The sequence below is a fragment of the Herpailurus yagouaroundi genome, unplaced genomic scaffold, assembly GCF_014898765.1.
Source record: "Herpailurus yagouaroundi ecotype Mexico unplaced genomic scaffold, PumYag 202, whole genome shotgun sequence".
Lineage (NCBI taxonomy): Eukaryota > Metazoa > Chordata > Mammalia > Carnivora > Felidae > Herpailurus > Herpailurus yagouaroundi.
This window is the reverse complement of record NW_024412433.1, coordinates 784,378-802,614: the sequence shown is the minus strand read 5'-3', so window position 1 is coordinate 802,614 and position 18,237 is coordinate 784,378. Positions and strand designations below refer to the sequence as shown.

The following is an 18,237-nucleotide window of genomic DNA, read 5'->3' as shown; positions in this document are numbered from 1 at the left end:
CCCCCCCCCCCCCCCCCCCCCCCCCCCCCGGGGAGCTGCAGAGGACGCTTACATAGGGCCTGCGCCTGGCCCCTGGTTTCCACACGCTTGGGGGTCAAGGGCTTCACGGCTTCCCTCTTTGTGTCGTTTCTCTCCTCCCGGACCACGTCCCCACTTGCGTGGGCTCGTTCACCGACGCGGCATTCTCCGACCTTCTGTGGACGCCAGGCTCTGGCCCAGCACGGGCTCCGGGGAGCGCCACTGAGCGGGGTTGCCTTCTTCTAGTCCCAGCCTGTTGCCCCGCGTGGAGCCCTGTGCTGCCACCTTGTGCCCCCGGCGGCATTCAGACCGCATGTCCCCTGCCTCCTCTGGGACTCGGCTCGGCCTCCCTCAGTGTCTCAGCCTCTGTCCCATCTCTTCCGGTCGGTCGCCAGTTCCCCCTTCTTTCACTGAAGTGTGAGTTACACTCAGGGAGCCCGTGCACGGTTCAGCGAGTTGTGACGGTTGTGTGCATCGTGTAGCAAGCACCCAGGAGACGTGGATGGTCTCCCCTGGCCCTGGGGTCAGCACCGTCCCAGGCAGCCTCTGCTCTGACGTGCTCCCCCCACCCCCCGCAGCCTCCCACACTGGCTTCACCTGTGGCAGAACCGCAGGTTTTGTGTCCACCTTCTCTCTCAAGGGGATGTCTTTGCAAGTTCTGGCATTGTTAGGTGTATCAAGCAGGGGTGGGGGTGGGGGGGGCTGACAACACAGTAATATTCCGTTGTACAAATAAACCACATTCACTCACCCATTTACTTGCTGCTGGACATTTGGGTTGTTTCCAGTTTGGGGCTGTAATGGACAAGACTGCTGTGAACATTGGTGCACAAGTTATGTACATACTTGGGAGTGAAATTGTCTGGTGCTAGGTGTGCATTGAACTTAATAAGAAACTGCTGAACAACTTCCAAAGCGATTGTATTACTTTATTCTACTGCCAGCGGCACAGTGGGGCGGGGGGGCACGAGGGGGTTCCAGGTGCTCCTCAGACTTGTCAACGTTTGGCATCATCAGTTTTTGCTTTTTAGCTATTCTGTGTGTGTGAAGCTAGGTACCGTTGTGGTTTTAATTCTCATTTCCTGGATAACAAATGATGTTGAGCACATTTTCATATGCTTATTGGAAATTTGTATACCTTATTTTATCAATTGTCTGTTCGAGTTTTTTGCCCATTTTTTAGTGTGTGTGTGTGTGTGTGTGTGTGTGTGTGTGTGTTTTGGCTCCGGACGTATAGGAAGTCTTCACATATCCTGAACACGAGTACTCTGTCAGATGGATGTACGTAGAAGAGTTTACTCAAGTTCGTGACTTGCCTATGCATTTTCTTAGTGCTGTTTTTGATGGACAGAAAATTTTAACTTTGGCGAAATCCAACTTGCCAAGTTTTAAAAAAAAATGTATGGCTAGTATTTTCTAGGTGCTGCTGACACATTTCTGTGTAGGACAAGGAGAAGACAAGACCCTCCGGTGTTTTCACCTGGTTCTTACATGTAGGTCTGTGATCACTTCATGTTGATTTTTCCGTATGGCAGTGGCTCTGAAAGTGTGTTCCCTAGACCAGCGGCATCAGCATCACCCGGGAACTAGATAGAAATGCAGATTCGTAAAATTCCCCACTCAGAACCTACTGAATCAGTCAGTTAAGCGTCCAACTTCAGCTCAGGTCACGATCTCACAGTTTGTGAGTTCAGGCCCCACATCGGGCTCTGTGCTGACCGCTCAGAGCCTGGAGCCTGCTTCAGATTCTGTGTTTCCTTTTCTCTCTGCCTCTTCCCTCCTCAAGCTCTGTCTCTCTCTCTCAAAAATAAATAAACATTAAAAAAAAATTTTTTTTAAACCCCAACCGAATCAGAAACTCCAGGATGGGTGGCAGAAATCTGGATTTTCAGAAACCCTCCAGGTGATTCTGATGCATACAAAAGTGTGAGGACCGCAGGTATGTCGTGTGAAGTAGGCATTGAAGTCTGTTATTTTTCAGATGAATATCCAATTGTTCCAGCACCAGTTTTTACAGACTGTCCTTTCTCCCTTGAATTACCTGAGTAATTACCTGACTTGTTGAAAGTGAATCGATCATATATATGTGTGTATGTGCACAGATCAGATTGTCGATCGGTACAAATCAATCTGTTCCTTCTTTCCCCAAAACCACCCTGTCTTGGTTACTGTAGCTTTTCAGTAAGTCTTGAAATTAAGTAGTGTGACTCCTCCAGTCTTATTCTTCCTTTTCAAATGGTTTTCACTGCTCTAATTTTTTTTACATATCCATACATTTCAGAATCAGCTTGTGAATTTTTGTCCCCCACAAAACCCTCCTAGGTCCTTGATTGGGATTGTGTTGACTCCGTAGGTCAGTTTTAGAAGACTGGACACCTTCACGACATTGAGGTGTCCATCCACGAAAATGTGGAATATCTCTCTTTCTTTACTTGGTTCTCTCAGCTGTGTTTTGTGCTCAGTGTAGGGGTCTTGCACACATTTGATTACATTAATTCTTGAGCTTGATATTGTGAATTGCCTTGTTGTTTTAATTTTGTTTTTCTGGTGTTCATTACTAGTGTATGGGATACAGTCTCATCTAGGAACTTTAAGTCATGCGACCTTGACAAAGTCACTCATGAGTGCCAGGCTTTTACATGCTCATAATCATGGCATTTGTGAATAGCCAAAAAAAGAATAGTTTTACTTTCTTTCTGATCTTGGTGACTTTTATTTCTTTTTCTCTTGATGCACTGACTAAAGAGCCACAGCACAAAGTTGAAAAGAAACCGTGAGAGTGGCCATGTTTTCACTGATCCCAGTCACGGTGAAGGAATTCAGTCTTTCACCATCATGGATGATGTTCTCTGTAGGCTTTTCACGGATCCCCCTTATTACACTAAGGATGTTCCCTTTCATTTCTAGTGTGATGACAGGATTGTTTTTTTAATCTTAGATGAGTTTTGAATTTTTTTAACATTTTTTTTAAATACTTATTCATTTTTGAGAGAGAGAGAGACAGACAGAGAATCCAAAGCAGACTCCAGACTCTGAGCTGTCAGCACAGAGCCCTACGTGGGGCTCAAGCCCACGAACCATGAGATCATGGCCCAAGCTGAAGTTGGACGCCCAACTGACTGAGCCACCAAGATGCCCTGAATCTTGAATTCCTTTAACTGCTTTTATTTTATAAAGTGATAATATCATTGTTCTCCTCATTCTGTTAATGTGGTGGATTATAGGGGCTCGTGTTTTTAATGTCACAACAACCTTGCATACCTGAGATAAAGCCTACTTGGCCATAAGTTAATAGCCTTTTTATATATTTTTGGATTCAGTTTAATAACATTTTGTGAAGGATTTTTGCATTGATATTCACGAGGACTATTCATCTGTGATTTTCTTTTCTCATAGTGTTTTTCTCAGTTTTGGAACCAGGGACTCACAAAAGAAGTTGGGAAATTTACCTCTTGAACATGCTTTGACATTGGTGTTGTTTCTTCCCTAAATGTTAGTAGAATTTGCTAGTGAAGTCATTTCAGTCTGACATTTCCCTTGTGAGAATTTTGATAAGGAATTCAGGTTCTGAAACAAATGTAGCATTCCTCTGCTCTCTGTACCTTCACTACCGTGCGGTTCAAGCTATCTTCTCATTCCCCATGTGACTTCTCTTTTGGCCTGTGGCTTATTGATGTATATTGCCTAACTCCCAAACACGGGGATTTTCCTGTGTTTGGAAATACCTACTTATTACCCATTTCTAATATAATTCCGTTGTGGTCAGAAAACATACTCCATGTTATTTGAATAGATCTAAAGGTACTGAGGCACGTTTTATGGCCCATCGTATCTTGTTGAGCATCCCATGCTCATGTGAGTAGGGTGTGCACCATGCCACTGGTGGATGGAGAGTCTGTGAATATCAATTAGGTCAAGTATTCTTTAAAATTTCCATGTCCTCACTGTTTTGGGGTTTGTTTGTTTGTCTTATATGTTTTACTTGGCTGGTTGTTTTTGTCCCCTTGTTTTAATCATTAGTGCTGGAAGGGCATTAAAATCTCCATCTATGATTGTAGGATTGTCTATTTCAGCCTTTAGTCCTGTCCATTTTTGCCTCATGTTTTGAATTCCTATTATTAGGTGTATACACATTAAGTAGTTCATGTCTTCTTGATGCGTTAACTTTTCATTGTTATAAAACATTCCCTCTTATCTCTTTTTCTAGATACCTACTTTTTGTGATATTGATTTAGCCATACCAGTTTTGTCGTGCTAAGTGTTTTCATTGTATATGTTTCCATACATTTACTTTCAATTTGTCTGTTTCTGTGTATTTAAAGTGTGTTTCTTATAAAAAGCATATTATTGGGTCTTGCTTTTATTGTTACTCTGACAGTCTCTACCAATTAGTTGGAGCGATTGTACCATTTACATTTAGTGTAACCATTGATATGTTGGGCTGAAACATCTTTGTATTTGTTTTCTTGGTATTTTTTTTCTATTTGTCTCATTAAAAAAAAAACCATTTTACTTTCCTCCCTTCTGGCCTTTTTTGAGTTAGTTACGTATTTATGTAGAATTGCATTTTGTGTTGTCTGTTGATGTTTCTAAGCTATAGTTCTTTTCCTTATTATTTTAGTAATCACTCTAAAATTATGATATACATTGTTCATATTTAAATAATATTTTACTACTTCAAAAACAATTTAAGACCCTCCCGGCAATGTATTACATTTACCCCTCTCATCCTTTGTGCTCTTCACGCTATGTATTTTGTTTCTACCTGTGCTATTATAAACCCTACCATATATTATTAAAATTTTTGCTTTAAACAGTCACACAAACACACACACGCATGCACTCCAGTTATCTGGCAAAATTCTTTATCTGCATAGGTATATTAAGTGTAATCTTTTTCAAGTCTTTTTCTGATAACTCCATCATCTAGATCCCCTAATGGCTCTCTTTCTATTATCTTTCATCTCTTGGCTTTCAGTCATTTGTCTTGCCTGCTGATATCCATAATAGAATATATTGAATAAGACTTTATGTTTTTGTAGGGATAACTTGAGGCTCTGAATGATACCAGCTTTTTCCAGAGGGAATTTGTTTTGATCTTGGGAAATCAAAGCAGGGGAAGATCAGTTTTATCCAGTCCTGGATCAAGCTGGTTTGTAACTGGGGTTCAGTCTTTTGTGAGGAGCAATCTATTTCCCGTGCACCCTGGAGTATAACATAGCTCTCTTGTCTCCTAGCTGGAAGTGTGGGGTGTTGACCAGGGCCTCCATCTTTTGGTGAGCCCTAACTGCAGATTTTGTTTCTCAGTTCTGTAAGACTGCCCGAAGTTCTACCTGACTTCTCAGACTCTCACCTGCCATTTCTCATTCACATTCATGGTCCCTTGACCCTGTACTTCTTGGGAGTTATTTAAAAAAAAAAAAAAATCAATAAAAAAAAAATATAGAATCTGAGTCTCCCCTCCTTTCTGATGTTTTCTGTTTTCTCCTCTCAAACCCCAGCTGCTTTGGTAGCTTTGAATGACACGTTAGGTCTCCCTGATCTTATAAGCCCATTGAAACCATAAGCCAAGTTCCCAGACTTTTAGCCAAGGCTTTATGCATGGCTGCTAAGGCTCTGGGCCTTGCATGACTTGGGATCTGGAGAATACCTCAAGGAAGATATGTGATGAAGCGCTGGGCTCAGCTGGATACATGTCTCCTTGGCTCTTGGCTACTTGGCATCTCTTATGCCCTCAGTTATATTAGACATACATCGTGTAGATTTTCTATCTGTTCCAGGTGGGAGGGTGGGTCTTTAACAACCTCCCTCATCATTACAGAAGCAGGAAGTTCTGGTCTTTATGTTTGAAGAATATTTTTACCGGCCATGGAATACTAGGATGGCCATTATTTCCTTCAGCATTTTGATGAATTCATCCACCATCTTCTGACTTTCATTGTTGCTGTTTAGAAGTCAAATGTCAGTCTTACTGTTGCTCATTTTAAGGCAATGTGTGTTTTCCCCTGATTGTAAAAGATATATTTCTTCATCTTTGGTATTCAGAAACTTTAGTATACTCTACGTGCTGTTTTCTTTGTACTTATCCTATTGGAGGATTGTGGCTCATTTTAAATCTGTGGCTTGATGTATTTTATTAGATTTGGGAAATTCTTGTGCAGTGTCTGTTCAAATATTCTCTCTCCTTTCCTTCTGTGACTCTAATTGTACATATGTTGGACCTTTTTACCTTGTCCTATAAGTCTATTACACTCTCTTCTGTGTTCTTCCTCCTTTTTTCTCTTCATGATTCAGTCTGAACACATTCTTTTGTCTATCTTCCAGATTATTAGTTCTCTTTTCCATCTAAGCTGGCATTGAACTCCTACATTTATTAATTTTGCTTATTGTATTCTTAAATTATATCGTTTATATTTAGTTTCTAGTTCTGTTGTGAAGTTCTGCATCTTGCCATCCATCATCTTGAACACTTAGTCACAGCTATTTTAAACTCCGTGTCTGACAACTCCAATATCTGGGTACCCAAGGGGTCAGGGAGGCATCCGTGTTTATATTATTATTATTTTTTTCCTGCCATATCATCTTATCTCCTGATATGCCTGGTAATGTTGATTAAATGCTAAATATCTCAGGTAAAAAAAAAAACTGTAGAAATAACTTGGGGATCTTGATGACACTGTTCCTCTTGCTCTGGTCCTGGCAAGAAGTGAAGGTAGATGATCACCATAGTCCCTGGTTGAAGGGATTCAAACCGAGCTTCAGATTTTATGAGAGATGGTCTACTTCCGATTCACCACCACTACCAGGGTGAAGTCCTGCAGCGAATACAACTCAGAGCTGCAGTGTTTGTTCGGGCCCCTCTGCTAGGATGGCTCTGAGCTTGAGTTTTTTGTTTCCCTAAGGCCAGAGTGCAGTCAGAAGCTCTCCTTGGCTTCTCAACTTCTCAGCCAAAACTTTTAAATCAAATTCTGAGCAGAGAAGAGATACCTCGTTCCTCTGTGTCCCTTCCTCTGAGGTCCCAGCTGCCTCGGCAGCTCTCAGAAGCTCTGTGCAGATTCCTGTGTTATGTTCCGTCCAGGTTCCTGTGATGCTCTTGATGGAAGTGTCGGTCTGCAGCAACCAGGTCCCCCGCCACTTTCTATGGCCATCACTGTGTGATGTTTCCTGCTCCCTGGACCCTTGTGGGTCGACCCGGGTTGCCATTTAGATTGGCAGCTGGCTCCTCCCTGGGAGTGCTCGGTTCAGGGACACCTCCATCGTGGCTATAGGCACCGGGGCCCCTCTGCTGTGAACACACACGTACTACTGAGGTCCAATTCGTCTTATGCCCACCCTCCTCCCCACCCTTCCCTCCTTGCCATTCTGCACAAAATCGCTTCTTTTCCCTGAGAGGGCCCCCCTCACCCTCCCACTCCCTGCTGGACTGTCCCTTCCCCCTCCTCTAGATCACGTGCAAGAAGCAGGCCCTGGAGGAGCAGCTCGCCCAGAGCCTGCAGGACCGGGAGGCCCAGCAGGACACGCTGCAGAGGACCCTGCAGGAGAAGGAGGCTCTGTCTGAGGAGCGGGCCCAGCTGCTGGCCAAGCAGGAGGCCCTGGAGAGGCAGGTCCGGCTCACGGCTGAGGAGGCGGCCGAGCTCAGGTACCTGGGGCCCTACCAGCGGGTTCTGTCCACACAGAACCTCGCCCTCGAAGAGGCCTCGCCCTCGAAGAGCCCGCAGTGCGGCAGGGGACAGGAACTCACTCGGCGACTGTAGGGCAGGGCAATGTTATGTCTACATGGGAGAGAGGCTGTGAATGAAGGGCAGACACAGAGCCTGGCTGAGAGGAGCATCTAGAAGAATTGAATCCAGTGAGAGTCCCGGGATGGCCCTCCTGAGAGAGGTGGCCACACTGGCCAGATAGCAAGTGCCAGAAACCCAGTCCAGACCGGCAGAAGGAAGGCATGGGATGTCCTGCTCAAGGAATTTAAGTTCAAGATACACACAGCTTCAGGCAAGGCTGGATCCAGGTGCTCCCACAGTGCTGTCAGAATCCTGCCTCTCCCTGCTCAGTGCTACTTAACTCAGGAGACTTTGTTCTCAGGCAGAGTCAGGGTGCGAGGTGGCAAATGGTCAGTGGCCACCCCAGGCTCCCTCCTCCCGCAGACACAGTGTCCTCCTCCCCCAAAAAACCCAAAAGCTGCTGCCATTGGCCATATTGAGCCATTTGATATCCCTGAACCTGTCCTGGGAGTCGTAAGGCTCAGACTGACAGGCTGGGGTCACATACCCATCCCTGAGGCCAGGCACAGTGTCAACTCCAGGGAACCATAGGCTGAGGGCAGGGCCAGAGCGAGCTTCAAAAATCAGCAGGGGCCACTTCCAGAAGACGTGAAATAGGCACTTGTAGGTGAGAACGGGGGTGCCCTTCAGGCTGTCACCTGGTAAGCTGAGCTGGTCCCATGGCCTCTGCAGCAATCCAAAAGCTGGTTGCTTTCTATCACCAAACTTGTGGGCTCTCTTGGGAACATCTAAGTATTTTTGTAGAAAAGGTTTCCTCCTGGAACTCCAGAACCTGGGGGTCCAGAACCCTTGAGTCCCAGGTCCTTGAACATCCTCACAGACAAACCTCTTTTGCAAATGAAAGTTCGCACAGAAACAGGAACAGAAAACCTAACAAAGGCCTGCTCCGGGTCAGCAGGAGCAGAGGGTCCCTGCCTGTCGCCCCCTTCCAGGCCCCACGGGTGCTCAGACAAGCAGGGGTTGGAGGGCCCCTGTCACCTGTCAGTATTTGCTGCCCAGATCACGGGCAGAGTCTGGGCAGAGGCCGTGGCAGCCCAGGGTCCTCCCCGTAGGCTCTGCCCCGATCACTGGGCAGCCCTGTGGCCCCAGACAGTCACCTGCTCATTAAACAGCACTTTGCAGTGACCGGTCTGAGCTTCCGGTGACAAGTCTGCTGGGGGCTTGTCCTGAAATCACATATGCTGGCACAGGGTGCCGCCTAGCTCCCATGGTAGGTGTCTGGCTGGCTCCATGGGCCGGAGGGTCTGGCCACTGCGGTTTTAATGAGCTCCCGGGTAACGTTGATAACCACCAGGTGCGAGAAGTCCCGCGGCAGCTCTTTGCCTCTCCGTGGCGGGCTGATGACAGAGGACCCCGGGTTTCAAGCTCCTCCAGCCCCCACACCCAGGCCCTGACCGGGCTGCAGCGCTAGGGACGCATGCCCAGTTGAGGGGTTGCTGGCTCACTCGGCACCCGGAGAGGTGGATGGAGGATGTCCGCCTGCACCCTCGCTGGTCACGCCGGGCCTCTGCTCCAGGAGGCTGAGGTGCTCTTGGGCTCCCAAAGAAGGAGAGACCGGGCACACCCTTAGATTCCCAGGCTCTGGGGCGAAAGAACATTCTGGTGTCTGAGCGGCAGAGACTGCCCCTCCCAGAGGGGGCCAGGCTGCTGTCTGGGAGGAGGTGGGTTCGAGGTGTCGGGGAGGGCATCCGAGGCAGCCCCCGCTGCCGTCTGTTCACACAGAAGCGGGGAGCAGGGAACGTGGGGAGCTCACTAGGATGGGGACTGGAAGGGGGCACTGGGGACATCGGAGGAGTGAAGTTTCTGGGCTCTGCAGGCAAGAGCGAGCCCTGGATGGTGCCGACACGCCCAAACCCCCCCCCCCCACCAAGGTGGCAGCGGTGAGCAGGGTCCCCCGGGGCCCACGGCCCTCCCCGACCCATCGATTTGTGTGGGGATGTGTGTCTGCCGTTCGTGTGCTCACGTGAGTATTTTTGTGTGTCTGTGGTGTGGTGTGTGCACGTGTGCTGTTTGGTTGGCAGATGTTTTCACCGTAAACACCTCGCGTGGGGCCAAGCACAGTATCGGTTACAACGTGCTCGCTGGCTGGTCGACGACCGGTGGGCTGATTGGTTGTCTTCTGACAACTCCTTCAAGCCACTTCACCCCCCTCCCCGGGAATGAACGCTGCTCTGAGTTGCAGGTATTTTCTGCGCATTTGTGTCTGCGTGCACAGAGACACCGCGGCAGCTTTCGTACGCGGTGGACGCTGGGCGTGCCCTTCCGCTCTGACACGTTGCTTCTCAGAGATCAGAGAAGAGAGTGTCCTCGTCCTCGATAACAACTCACTAGATGCACCGTCATTTCTAGAACATTCTGCCACTTATCAGCATGGAAGCCACGTCCAGTTAGTGCGCGATACAAGGCTGCAGTGAGCATCCTTGTACGTGTGTAGTTGGTTCATGTGTATTTCTAAAGAACCGACACTTGGGAGTGGAATCGCTGGCTCAAAGATAGGCACGCTTTACATCTTGAAGTTTCCTAGCCTCCCCTCCACAAAGAAAATGGTCCTCGCACCCTTGCCAACATTGAATATAAACATTATTTAAAGTTGCGTCAATCTGGTGCGTGGTCAATGACACCACACGGTTGTCATTTGAATCTCCTTGAGTACCAGTAGGGTGAGCAAACTTTATATGTTCATTCCCCCTTTGCGTTTTCTTTGTGAATAACAGTCATTTTTCTCATTTTTCTGTAGGATCAGCTGACTTTCTGTCATTGATTCATAGGAGCTCTTTGCATATGGTGGATATTAACTCTTTGTCCCTTGTCTTTTAAGTTGGTTGGTGAAATCTTTCTGCATAAGCCCCCAACCCCTTTAAGTGTATTCAGATCTGCTGGCCTCTTTATTTTTGTCTTCTCGGTTTTGTGTTTTGCTTACAAACTTTATAAAATACTTTTCTCTATTTTTTCTATGGTTTTTATAGTTCCGAGTTGTTTATTTGTTGTTGTGCTTTGTTTTGTTTTGTTTTTCATTTAGCTTTTTAATCCACCTGAAAGATTATTTTGTGCAGGGCCTAATTTGGTTTTAGAGATTTCAAATGAATGATGGGCCATGCCTGGCTGGCTCTTGGTAGATCCCACGACTCTTGATCCAAGGGTCGTGAGGTTAAGCCCACATTCAGCGTGGAGCCTACCTAAAAAAAAAAGAGTTAAAAAAAAAGGAATGAGATGTTCATTCTGTTTATCTTCTGATTGATGAGCCCAGCCTCGGTGGGCACTGTTCCGTTATCTAGCTAAAGGACTCTGCACCGTCCCTCATCAGCAGGACCGCCTGGGTGACCTGCTCCACTGTCTGATGACTCTGCAGGGCTGAGAGGGACTCTCTGGAGAGAAGCCTCTTTGAGACCCAGCAGCTGGTGATGCAGCTCCAGGCACAGCGGGAGCAGCTGGAGGGACAGGCCCGGAGCATGCGGCTCGCTCGGCAGACCCTGCAAGGTGCTCCTCGGGCAGGCTCTCTCTGCTCCTCTCTCCCCTCAGTGGAGCTCAGTCCCCAGATGTGCTGCTCACACTCCCCAGTCCCCTGAAGGGACACGAACACAGGCCTGGAGCTCACGTGGCTGATCGGGTCATGCCACTGTTGTCTAGGAGGGCCGGCCACCTGCACAGCCTGCTCTCAGTGCCGGGCCCAGGCGCAGAACTGGGCTGCCGCCACAGGGTCAGCATGGTGGCTCCCTACCCAGCTCCCGTGCTCCCTTCCCAGGCCCCGTGCTCCCTGCCCAGCGCCCCTGCCTTGTGTGGGCCTGGCCAGAGCCAATTCAGGGTGACAATTAGGACATACACTGCAGTGGGGCATGGAGTGCATTGTCCCACTGGCTCTGGCAGCCTCCTCAAAGCAGGTGGCTGTCACCCCATGGGGCCATCACTCCACAGGGAGTCTGTGAGGGCCACAGGGGTTCCATGCTGTGGGGGCCCTGTGGCCGGTCCCTGATGCCTCTGTCACTTCACAGTGGAAATGCAGCAGCTGAGAAGTGCCTGGGAGGTCCAGGAGACAAAGCTGCAGTGGGACGTGGGGAGGCTTCAGCGGCAGGTGGCACAGCAGGAGCGGGACTTGCAGCTGGCCCTGGAGAGCCAGGCGCTGGCCCACCACGAGGACCTGGCTCGGCTCCAGAGGGAGAAGGTCTGCTTCCATTGGGCCGCTGCTGCATGGTCACTTCCCAGGAGACTGCCATGTCCCAAAAGCCAGCAGACACATGGGGGAGGGAGCTTAGGAGACCAGCCAAGCGAGAGGTGCCCCAGCCATACCGGGGCCGCACCCAGAGGACTCGAATAGTTCACGTGGGCGGTCCAGGGCCTGGAGCATTGTGCAGGGGGGGGGGGTCTTCTCCCCCACAGAAGGGGCCAGACCTCGGGTTGGCTGACCTGGCTGCAGTCCGAGGGCCGGTAGCCGGAGGGAACTCCTTCCTCCCGCTAAGCTGTCCCACTGGCCACAGGCCCCTGCGAGGTCTTGTTTAACATGTTACACATCTTCTGAATGTGGGGGCTGGGAGAGGTATATGGGCCACTACATAGGGATGGCAGGTGGTGAGACCCAGCTCTTGCTTTAACGTCATTGTGTGAGACAAAGGGTGTTTAGCTGACTGGAGTGGCCATTCCTGGGGTCCTGTCCTGTCCTGACGTCCCATGAACCGGGTCTCACTCAGGACTACAGGTACCTGCTGGCCTCACGTGTCCTGACTTACGCAGTCTTCATAGCCTGTTCCTTTGCATTGGCCCAGGAGTCCCTGAGTCTGTCTCTGACAGAGGAGAAGGAAGTGGCAGCTCACCGGCTGGAACAGGAGAAGAAGCTGGTAGCAAAGAATGCGGCCAAGAGGGAGGCTCTGAAGGAGGAAATTCAGAGCCTAAAGCATGAGCGGGATGAGAGTCTCCTCCAGTTGGAAAATGAGATGCAAGAGGTGATGGGGGACCGTGAGGCAGTGGGGGACCCTCACATTCCACCTCACCATGCTTTCTCTGACCCACAAAGAGGGCTGACCTTTCCAGATCACTGCTATTGAAGCTTCAGTCTTCACAGCAGTCCCAGTCGACAGACATCCACCCACCTACTTATCCATTCACCAATCCATCCATCCACCAATCCATCCATCCATCCATCCATCCATCTATCCATCCATCCATTCATCCATCCACCAATCCATCCATCCATCCATCCATCCATCCATCCATCTATCCATCCATCCACTCATCTACTCATCCACTCATCCACTCATCCATCCATCCATCCATCCATCCATGCACTTGACTGTCCCTCCATTTGTCATCATCAATCCATTTATTTGAATACCCATCCTTCTATGTATACACTTAGCTCTCCTCCCACATACATGGCCGTCTATCCACATACCCGATTTTCCATCCACACACCTAACCATACGTCTATCCATCAATTTCCTTAAGCATCCATCAACGATCCGTGCACTCAACCATTCATGCATTCATATGACCGTCCATCTATGCAACCGCTCACTTGACCATCTGTCCATCCATTCACTTAAACATCCTTCCCTCCATCCACACACTCAGCTGTCCATCCATATCCACCATCCATCTCTGTGTCTGACCATCCACCCACCTGATCATCCAGTCAGTGTGTAGAGAACTGAGCACGGGCATGGAAGCTGGACCAATGCAGACAGTAAAAAGGCCCCACTGACCCGACTCGGGACAAGGGCTGCCTCTGGAGCGATGCCCCTCCCTGAGCAGAGATGTGGAATCAAGAACACAACATGTCCTGGCAGAGGCTTTAGCACCCAGCCTTCTGCTGCAGCCTCCCCTTGTGGAGGCCCCCTGACCCTCACAAGCATGCCCCCCGCCACCAAATCCTGCCAGGCCCTGTCACTGAAAGAAGAAGAGAGGAGGCTGCTGAGGGAAGAACTCTTCAGAGCCATGCAGGAGCTGGGACAGGTGCGGCAGGAGGCCCAGAGCCAACAAAAGCAAGCCGAGGTGAGCCCTGTGTGGCCAAGCCAGACACTGGGTACCCAGCCTGGCCACCTGCATTGCCCAGCAGGCTCAGGCAGACCCTCAGATGCGCCCCCTTCCTTCCTGGTCCCAGGGACACAGCCCTCTCTACCCTCCAGGGAATGTCCAGGTCTCCTGCTGGGAGGGGGCACTGTCTTAACGGCAAGGAAAGGCCCAGTGAACCAAAGCCGGCTGGGGGGTGGGGGCTTCCAAGAGCCAGTCCCTCCTCGCCAGCAGCGGGCCTGGCCAGAAAGGGGCCAGAGAGGAGGGCCTGGGGCCGCAGGTGAGCCAGCAGCAGAGGCGGGCAGGACCCAGCCCTGTGCCCCGCCCAGCCCCATGTACATCCAGCCTTGCCTGTCTGTGCACTTGAGATGCACTTGGCAAAACGGAACTGCAGGTAATGTGCGTGAGGCCTCTTGGGGCTGGCTCATTAGAGACGTGCGTCCAAAGGAGAAACCAAACTGGGAAAGGCCAGCACTGTGCCTGAGGCAGACCCTTGCTGGAAAGGACACCACAGAGAGTCTCCAGCTGAGCCAGGAGAAAGGCATCCCCGAGGGACGAGGGACAGGAGAGACCCCCCGTGGGTAGCCGCCCACAGGTACACTGAGGCTGCCTCAGGCAACGAGCTGGGGCCACCTGGGGCTCCAGACTCCATCAGGAGCCCGTGTCCAGGGAACAGGGCGGGCAGCGACCCTGGGGACCCTGTGTCCCCACCCCATGTGTGGAGCTGGGCCCCCACTGCTGTCTCCAGTGGGGGAGGCTCAGCCTATTATGAAATGCAGTGCAGTCCCACCAGTGTAGGCAAGGTGGGGATGACCCCTGCCCCCGCAGGGGGAGGTGGCCAGAGCTAGGTGAAAGGACCACGGCGAGCTCAGGGGAGGGCTGTCTGCAGCGGGGTCAGGACCCCAGGGGCAGGCACTGAGCAGAGGCAGGCAGGGAGCAGCCCAGAGGCCCACGGTGCATGTCTCGCACCCCGCAGACTGCAGGGAGCCAGCGTGGTCCAGGGCAAGGCCAGGCCAGCACCTTGTCCCTTCTGCCTCCTGCCTGTGTCCTTCCAGCTCCTGTCACCTTCGTTTTTATTCCAGGAGACCCTTTTTCACAACTTGTCCCTGGTGTGTCCCAGCCCCAAGGTCAAAGGGTGAGATGCTCCCCTGGTGCTGAATGAATGACTCAGCGAGTCAGGGAACGAGCGTGTGGACAGAACACCGGCTGCAGTGCCCGGCCCAGAACTGGTGTCGGAGCAGGAGCCACCGTCTCAGCGTCACTGACGCTGCACCTGCTCCAGCAGCAGCGGGCACTGAGAGGGCTGCCCGGCGGGGGCAGATGCAGAGCCAGCGGGGCCTTGGGGAGGCAGGGACACGCAGTCCTGTCCCAGGGGCACAGTCAGCAGGAAAGGGGGCTGCGGTCAGGAGCCGGCTGCCTTCCACCCCCTCCCCCCCCCCCACCGCCAGACAGGGTCGCTCTGAGCACCGCCACCCGGAGGGGCTCCCGGCACCCAGAAAAGTCTTGTCCAAGAGCCCCTCTCCCTGGAGCCCCCGCCCTGCTCTGTCACGGGCTGGCCGGTGCTTCCGTGGGCACAGCTGGGAGGCGTGGGGGGGCCCACGGGGTGGCGCCCTCCTTCCTCCCATTCCCACCGAGCTGCCCCGCCCATCCCACTCTCGTCAGGGAACCAGGGACCGCCCCCCCAGACCCTGGGAGCTGACCCCCCCAACTCAGAGGGGCTGCTCGGGAGCCGTCCCCCTCTGTGCTGGCTGAGTCTCCGCCTGGACTGGGGATGGCCGGCCAGCCAGCGGGTGGGCACTTCAGCGAGCTCGTTAAGGGTCGTTTTGCCCCCTTGGCAAGGAACGTGGAAATTAAAACCCACTGAGGACGGAAGGAGAGGAGAAATGCCTGCCGAGGAAAACCAGTTATGGGGTGACGTGAGAAAAGCCCCCTGGCAGGTGGAGGGGCTCCTGGGCTGTATCCTGTCACCCACAGCCTCCGCAGGGCCTTCCTAGCCAGGCCACCCCAGCAACGCTGGGTCCGCCCCGAGGGCACGGCCAAACGGGCCACCCAGGGTGATACCTGTCAGTGCAGGAGGACAGGAGGGTGGTGGGGGGTAATGCAGAAGGACGGCAGGGGCAAGGGGAGGAGGCACCAGTGAGGCTCCTTCACCAAGAGCAGGAGGCCAGGCCTCAGAGGGCCCCAGCCCACTAGCGCCCTGGGGCAGCGGCCTACAGAATCTGGGTGGGCGGGGGTGGGGCTCCAGTGCGGGGGCACCAGCACAGGCACCTGTGCCTCCCTGGGACACGAAGCCGGCTCCATTCCCCCCCCGCCCCCCCCCCCCCCCCCCGCGGGGGGGCCCCCCTCGGGGGGGGGGGGGGTGGCTGTAGGCTGAGCCCCGTGGCCCCGTTCCAGGCATGTCTGTGGGTGCTCGCATGTTTAGGCTGGCAGGGACCGTGGGCATCCCCGAATGCCACCTGCCTATTTGAAAGTTCGGGAAACCAAGGGCCAGACTGACTGAGGGGCTCCTGTGTTCGCCTGGACTCGGGGACAGGGCTGTCCTGAGACCCACCTCCCCCCTTCCCTGCCACCACCATGTCTTCTGAGCTAGGGTCCACCTTTCTGGCCCTCCACTGATGGGCAGGGTCCCAGAGAGGGGGACTAGAGGCACACCTCGGAAGGGTGAGCCCCCCGTGCACTGACCGCAGTGGACGTCCCAGACTACAGGACCGTGGGACCCGGGCTGCCTCTCCCATGCCCACGTCCTGGGCACGAATGCCGAGCACACTGCCCAGCTGAGGGGGTCTCGAAGTCAGCCTCCTCTGAGGGCAGGGCCTGTCTCGTTCGCCAAGTGGCTGTTCTTGGCCCCTCAGCTGAACGGCCCAACAGCAACATTTTAGGCTTGAAAGAGGTTAGCGCCTGAGTCCCTGACTGGGTCCCCGCCCCCAAGCTGCCCTGGCCTGGTGGCCTGGAGACCCCAAAGGAAAGGCATGGGGGAAAGGGCCAGCCCCTCCGCGCGGGGAGTCCCGCCCCATCTCGCCACGTCCCCTCGGGGCCGGCAGCGGTGGCACGGGCAGTGGGCGGCATGGGAAGACTGGCCCGGGGCTCTGCTCTGCCCGCCTTGCGCGGCCCGAGCGAGCCTCCGCCCGGCCCCGGGGACAGCAGATGGCTGTCCACCGGCCGCTCAAGCCTCGGGCTGCCCCTGGATGCCGCGGCCAGCTTGCCGCTCTCTCCAGGCCACCCTCAGCGCCACGGCTGCGGAGCTGAAGGCCCTGCAGGCCCAGTTCGAGGACGCCATCTCGGCCCATCAGAGAGAGGCCGCGGCTCTGAGAGACAGTCTCCGGGAGATGGCGGCAGAGAGAAGCAACGCCGGGAGAGAAGTGAGGGGGTGCCAGGAGAGGGGTGCCGGGAGAAGTGGGGAGAGGTGCCGGGGAGGGGGAGGGGTGCCCGGAGACCCATCCATCCCACCAGCCCTGGGCAGAGCCCGCGTGCGGTGGGTCTGGCCAGGCTCTGCCCACATGCAGCACGACGCACGGAGCCCAGGGGACTGGGCACTGGGTGGGGTGGAGCTGCCCTGGGGGTGCCCGGGGGTGGGGGGAGTAGAGGGGCAGAGGTGTGGGGTGTTTGTGGTGTTTCCGGGGCCGACCGTGCGTGGACCCGGCCGCGGCCTCAAGGCTGACGCAGGGGCCCCCAGGAGCCATGGGCCGGTGTCCTGCGGTGGGGGAGAGTCTTGGGCAGGGCAGGCCAGGCCAGGCTGCGGCCCAGCGGGCAAGCAAGACTGGGGAGGTGTTCCTGAGGGAGACATGACAGCACCTGGGGAGCCTGGGAGAGGGGAGGGCAGGAGGGCACGGGGATCTGGGCTGGGGGAGGGTGAGCCCGCGCCCAGGTGGGGCCGCGAGGACTGGGGGACCCGTGCCCTCCCCGGGCCAGGCGCCGAGGCCGGCAGGCAGCGTGCTGACCCCAGAGCTCGGGGGGGGGGGGGGCGCACAAGCAGGCACCGGCTGCTGAGGCAGCAGCAGAGAGAGGGGGGCTCCTCAGCCCTCCCCCAGCGCCCCCAGGGGCAGGCCCCGTGGTGGAGGGAGAGGGAGGGAGAGAGCATGATTTAACATGACAAGCTGTTTACTTTGGCCCCCAAAGAGAAAGGTCTCCTTTCAACAGATTTCAAAGTCAGGCCCGGTCAGCGACCACACGGGGAAGCAAAATGCGATTTTAAAACTGGGGGCTGCAGGGGAGGGGCCAGGAGACTGGGGGCACATTTGTTCTGGAGAGGTGAAAGAGGAGAGAGCACAGGCCTCCCGAGGAGCTCAGGTTCCCAGAGAGGGGCCCCCGGAAAGGAAAGGGGGCCCCCGGGAAGGAGAGGAAACCCCTAGAAAGGAAAGGGCCCCAGGAAGGAGAGGGGGGCCCCGGGAAGGAGAGGAAACCCCTAGAAAGGAGAGGAAACCCCCGGCAAGGAGAGGGG

At 53.5% G+C, this 18,237-nt stretch overlaps 1 protein-coding gene across 1 annotated transcript in view; it reads left to right on the top strand.

Annotated features, from left to right (window-relative positions):
- CROCC2 (ciliary rootlet coiled-coil, rootletin family member 2) overlaps positions 1-18,237 on the top strand; it is a 72,268-nt gene that overhangs the window by 28,895 nt on the left and 25,136 nt on the right. The window contains exons 16-21 of the mRNA XM_040450333.1: positions 7,464-7,657; positions 11,149-11,276; positions 11,789-11,958; positions 12,557-12,733; positions 13,668-13,781; positions 17,015-17,158. Of these exons, the coding sequence (XP_040306267.1) occupies positions 7,464-7,657; positions 11,149-11,276; positions 11,789-11,958; positions 12,557-12,733; positions 13,668-13,781; positions 17,015-17,158 (927 nt within the window). The remainder of the gene's footprint in view (positions 1-7,463; positions 7,658-11,148; positions 11,277-11,788; positions 11,959-12,556; positions 12,734-13,667; positions 13,782-17,014; positions 17,159-18,237) is intronic.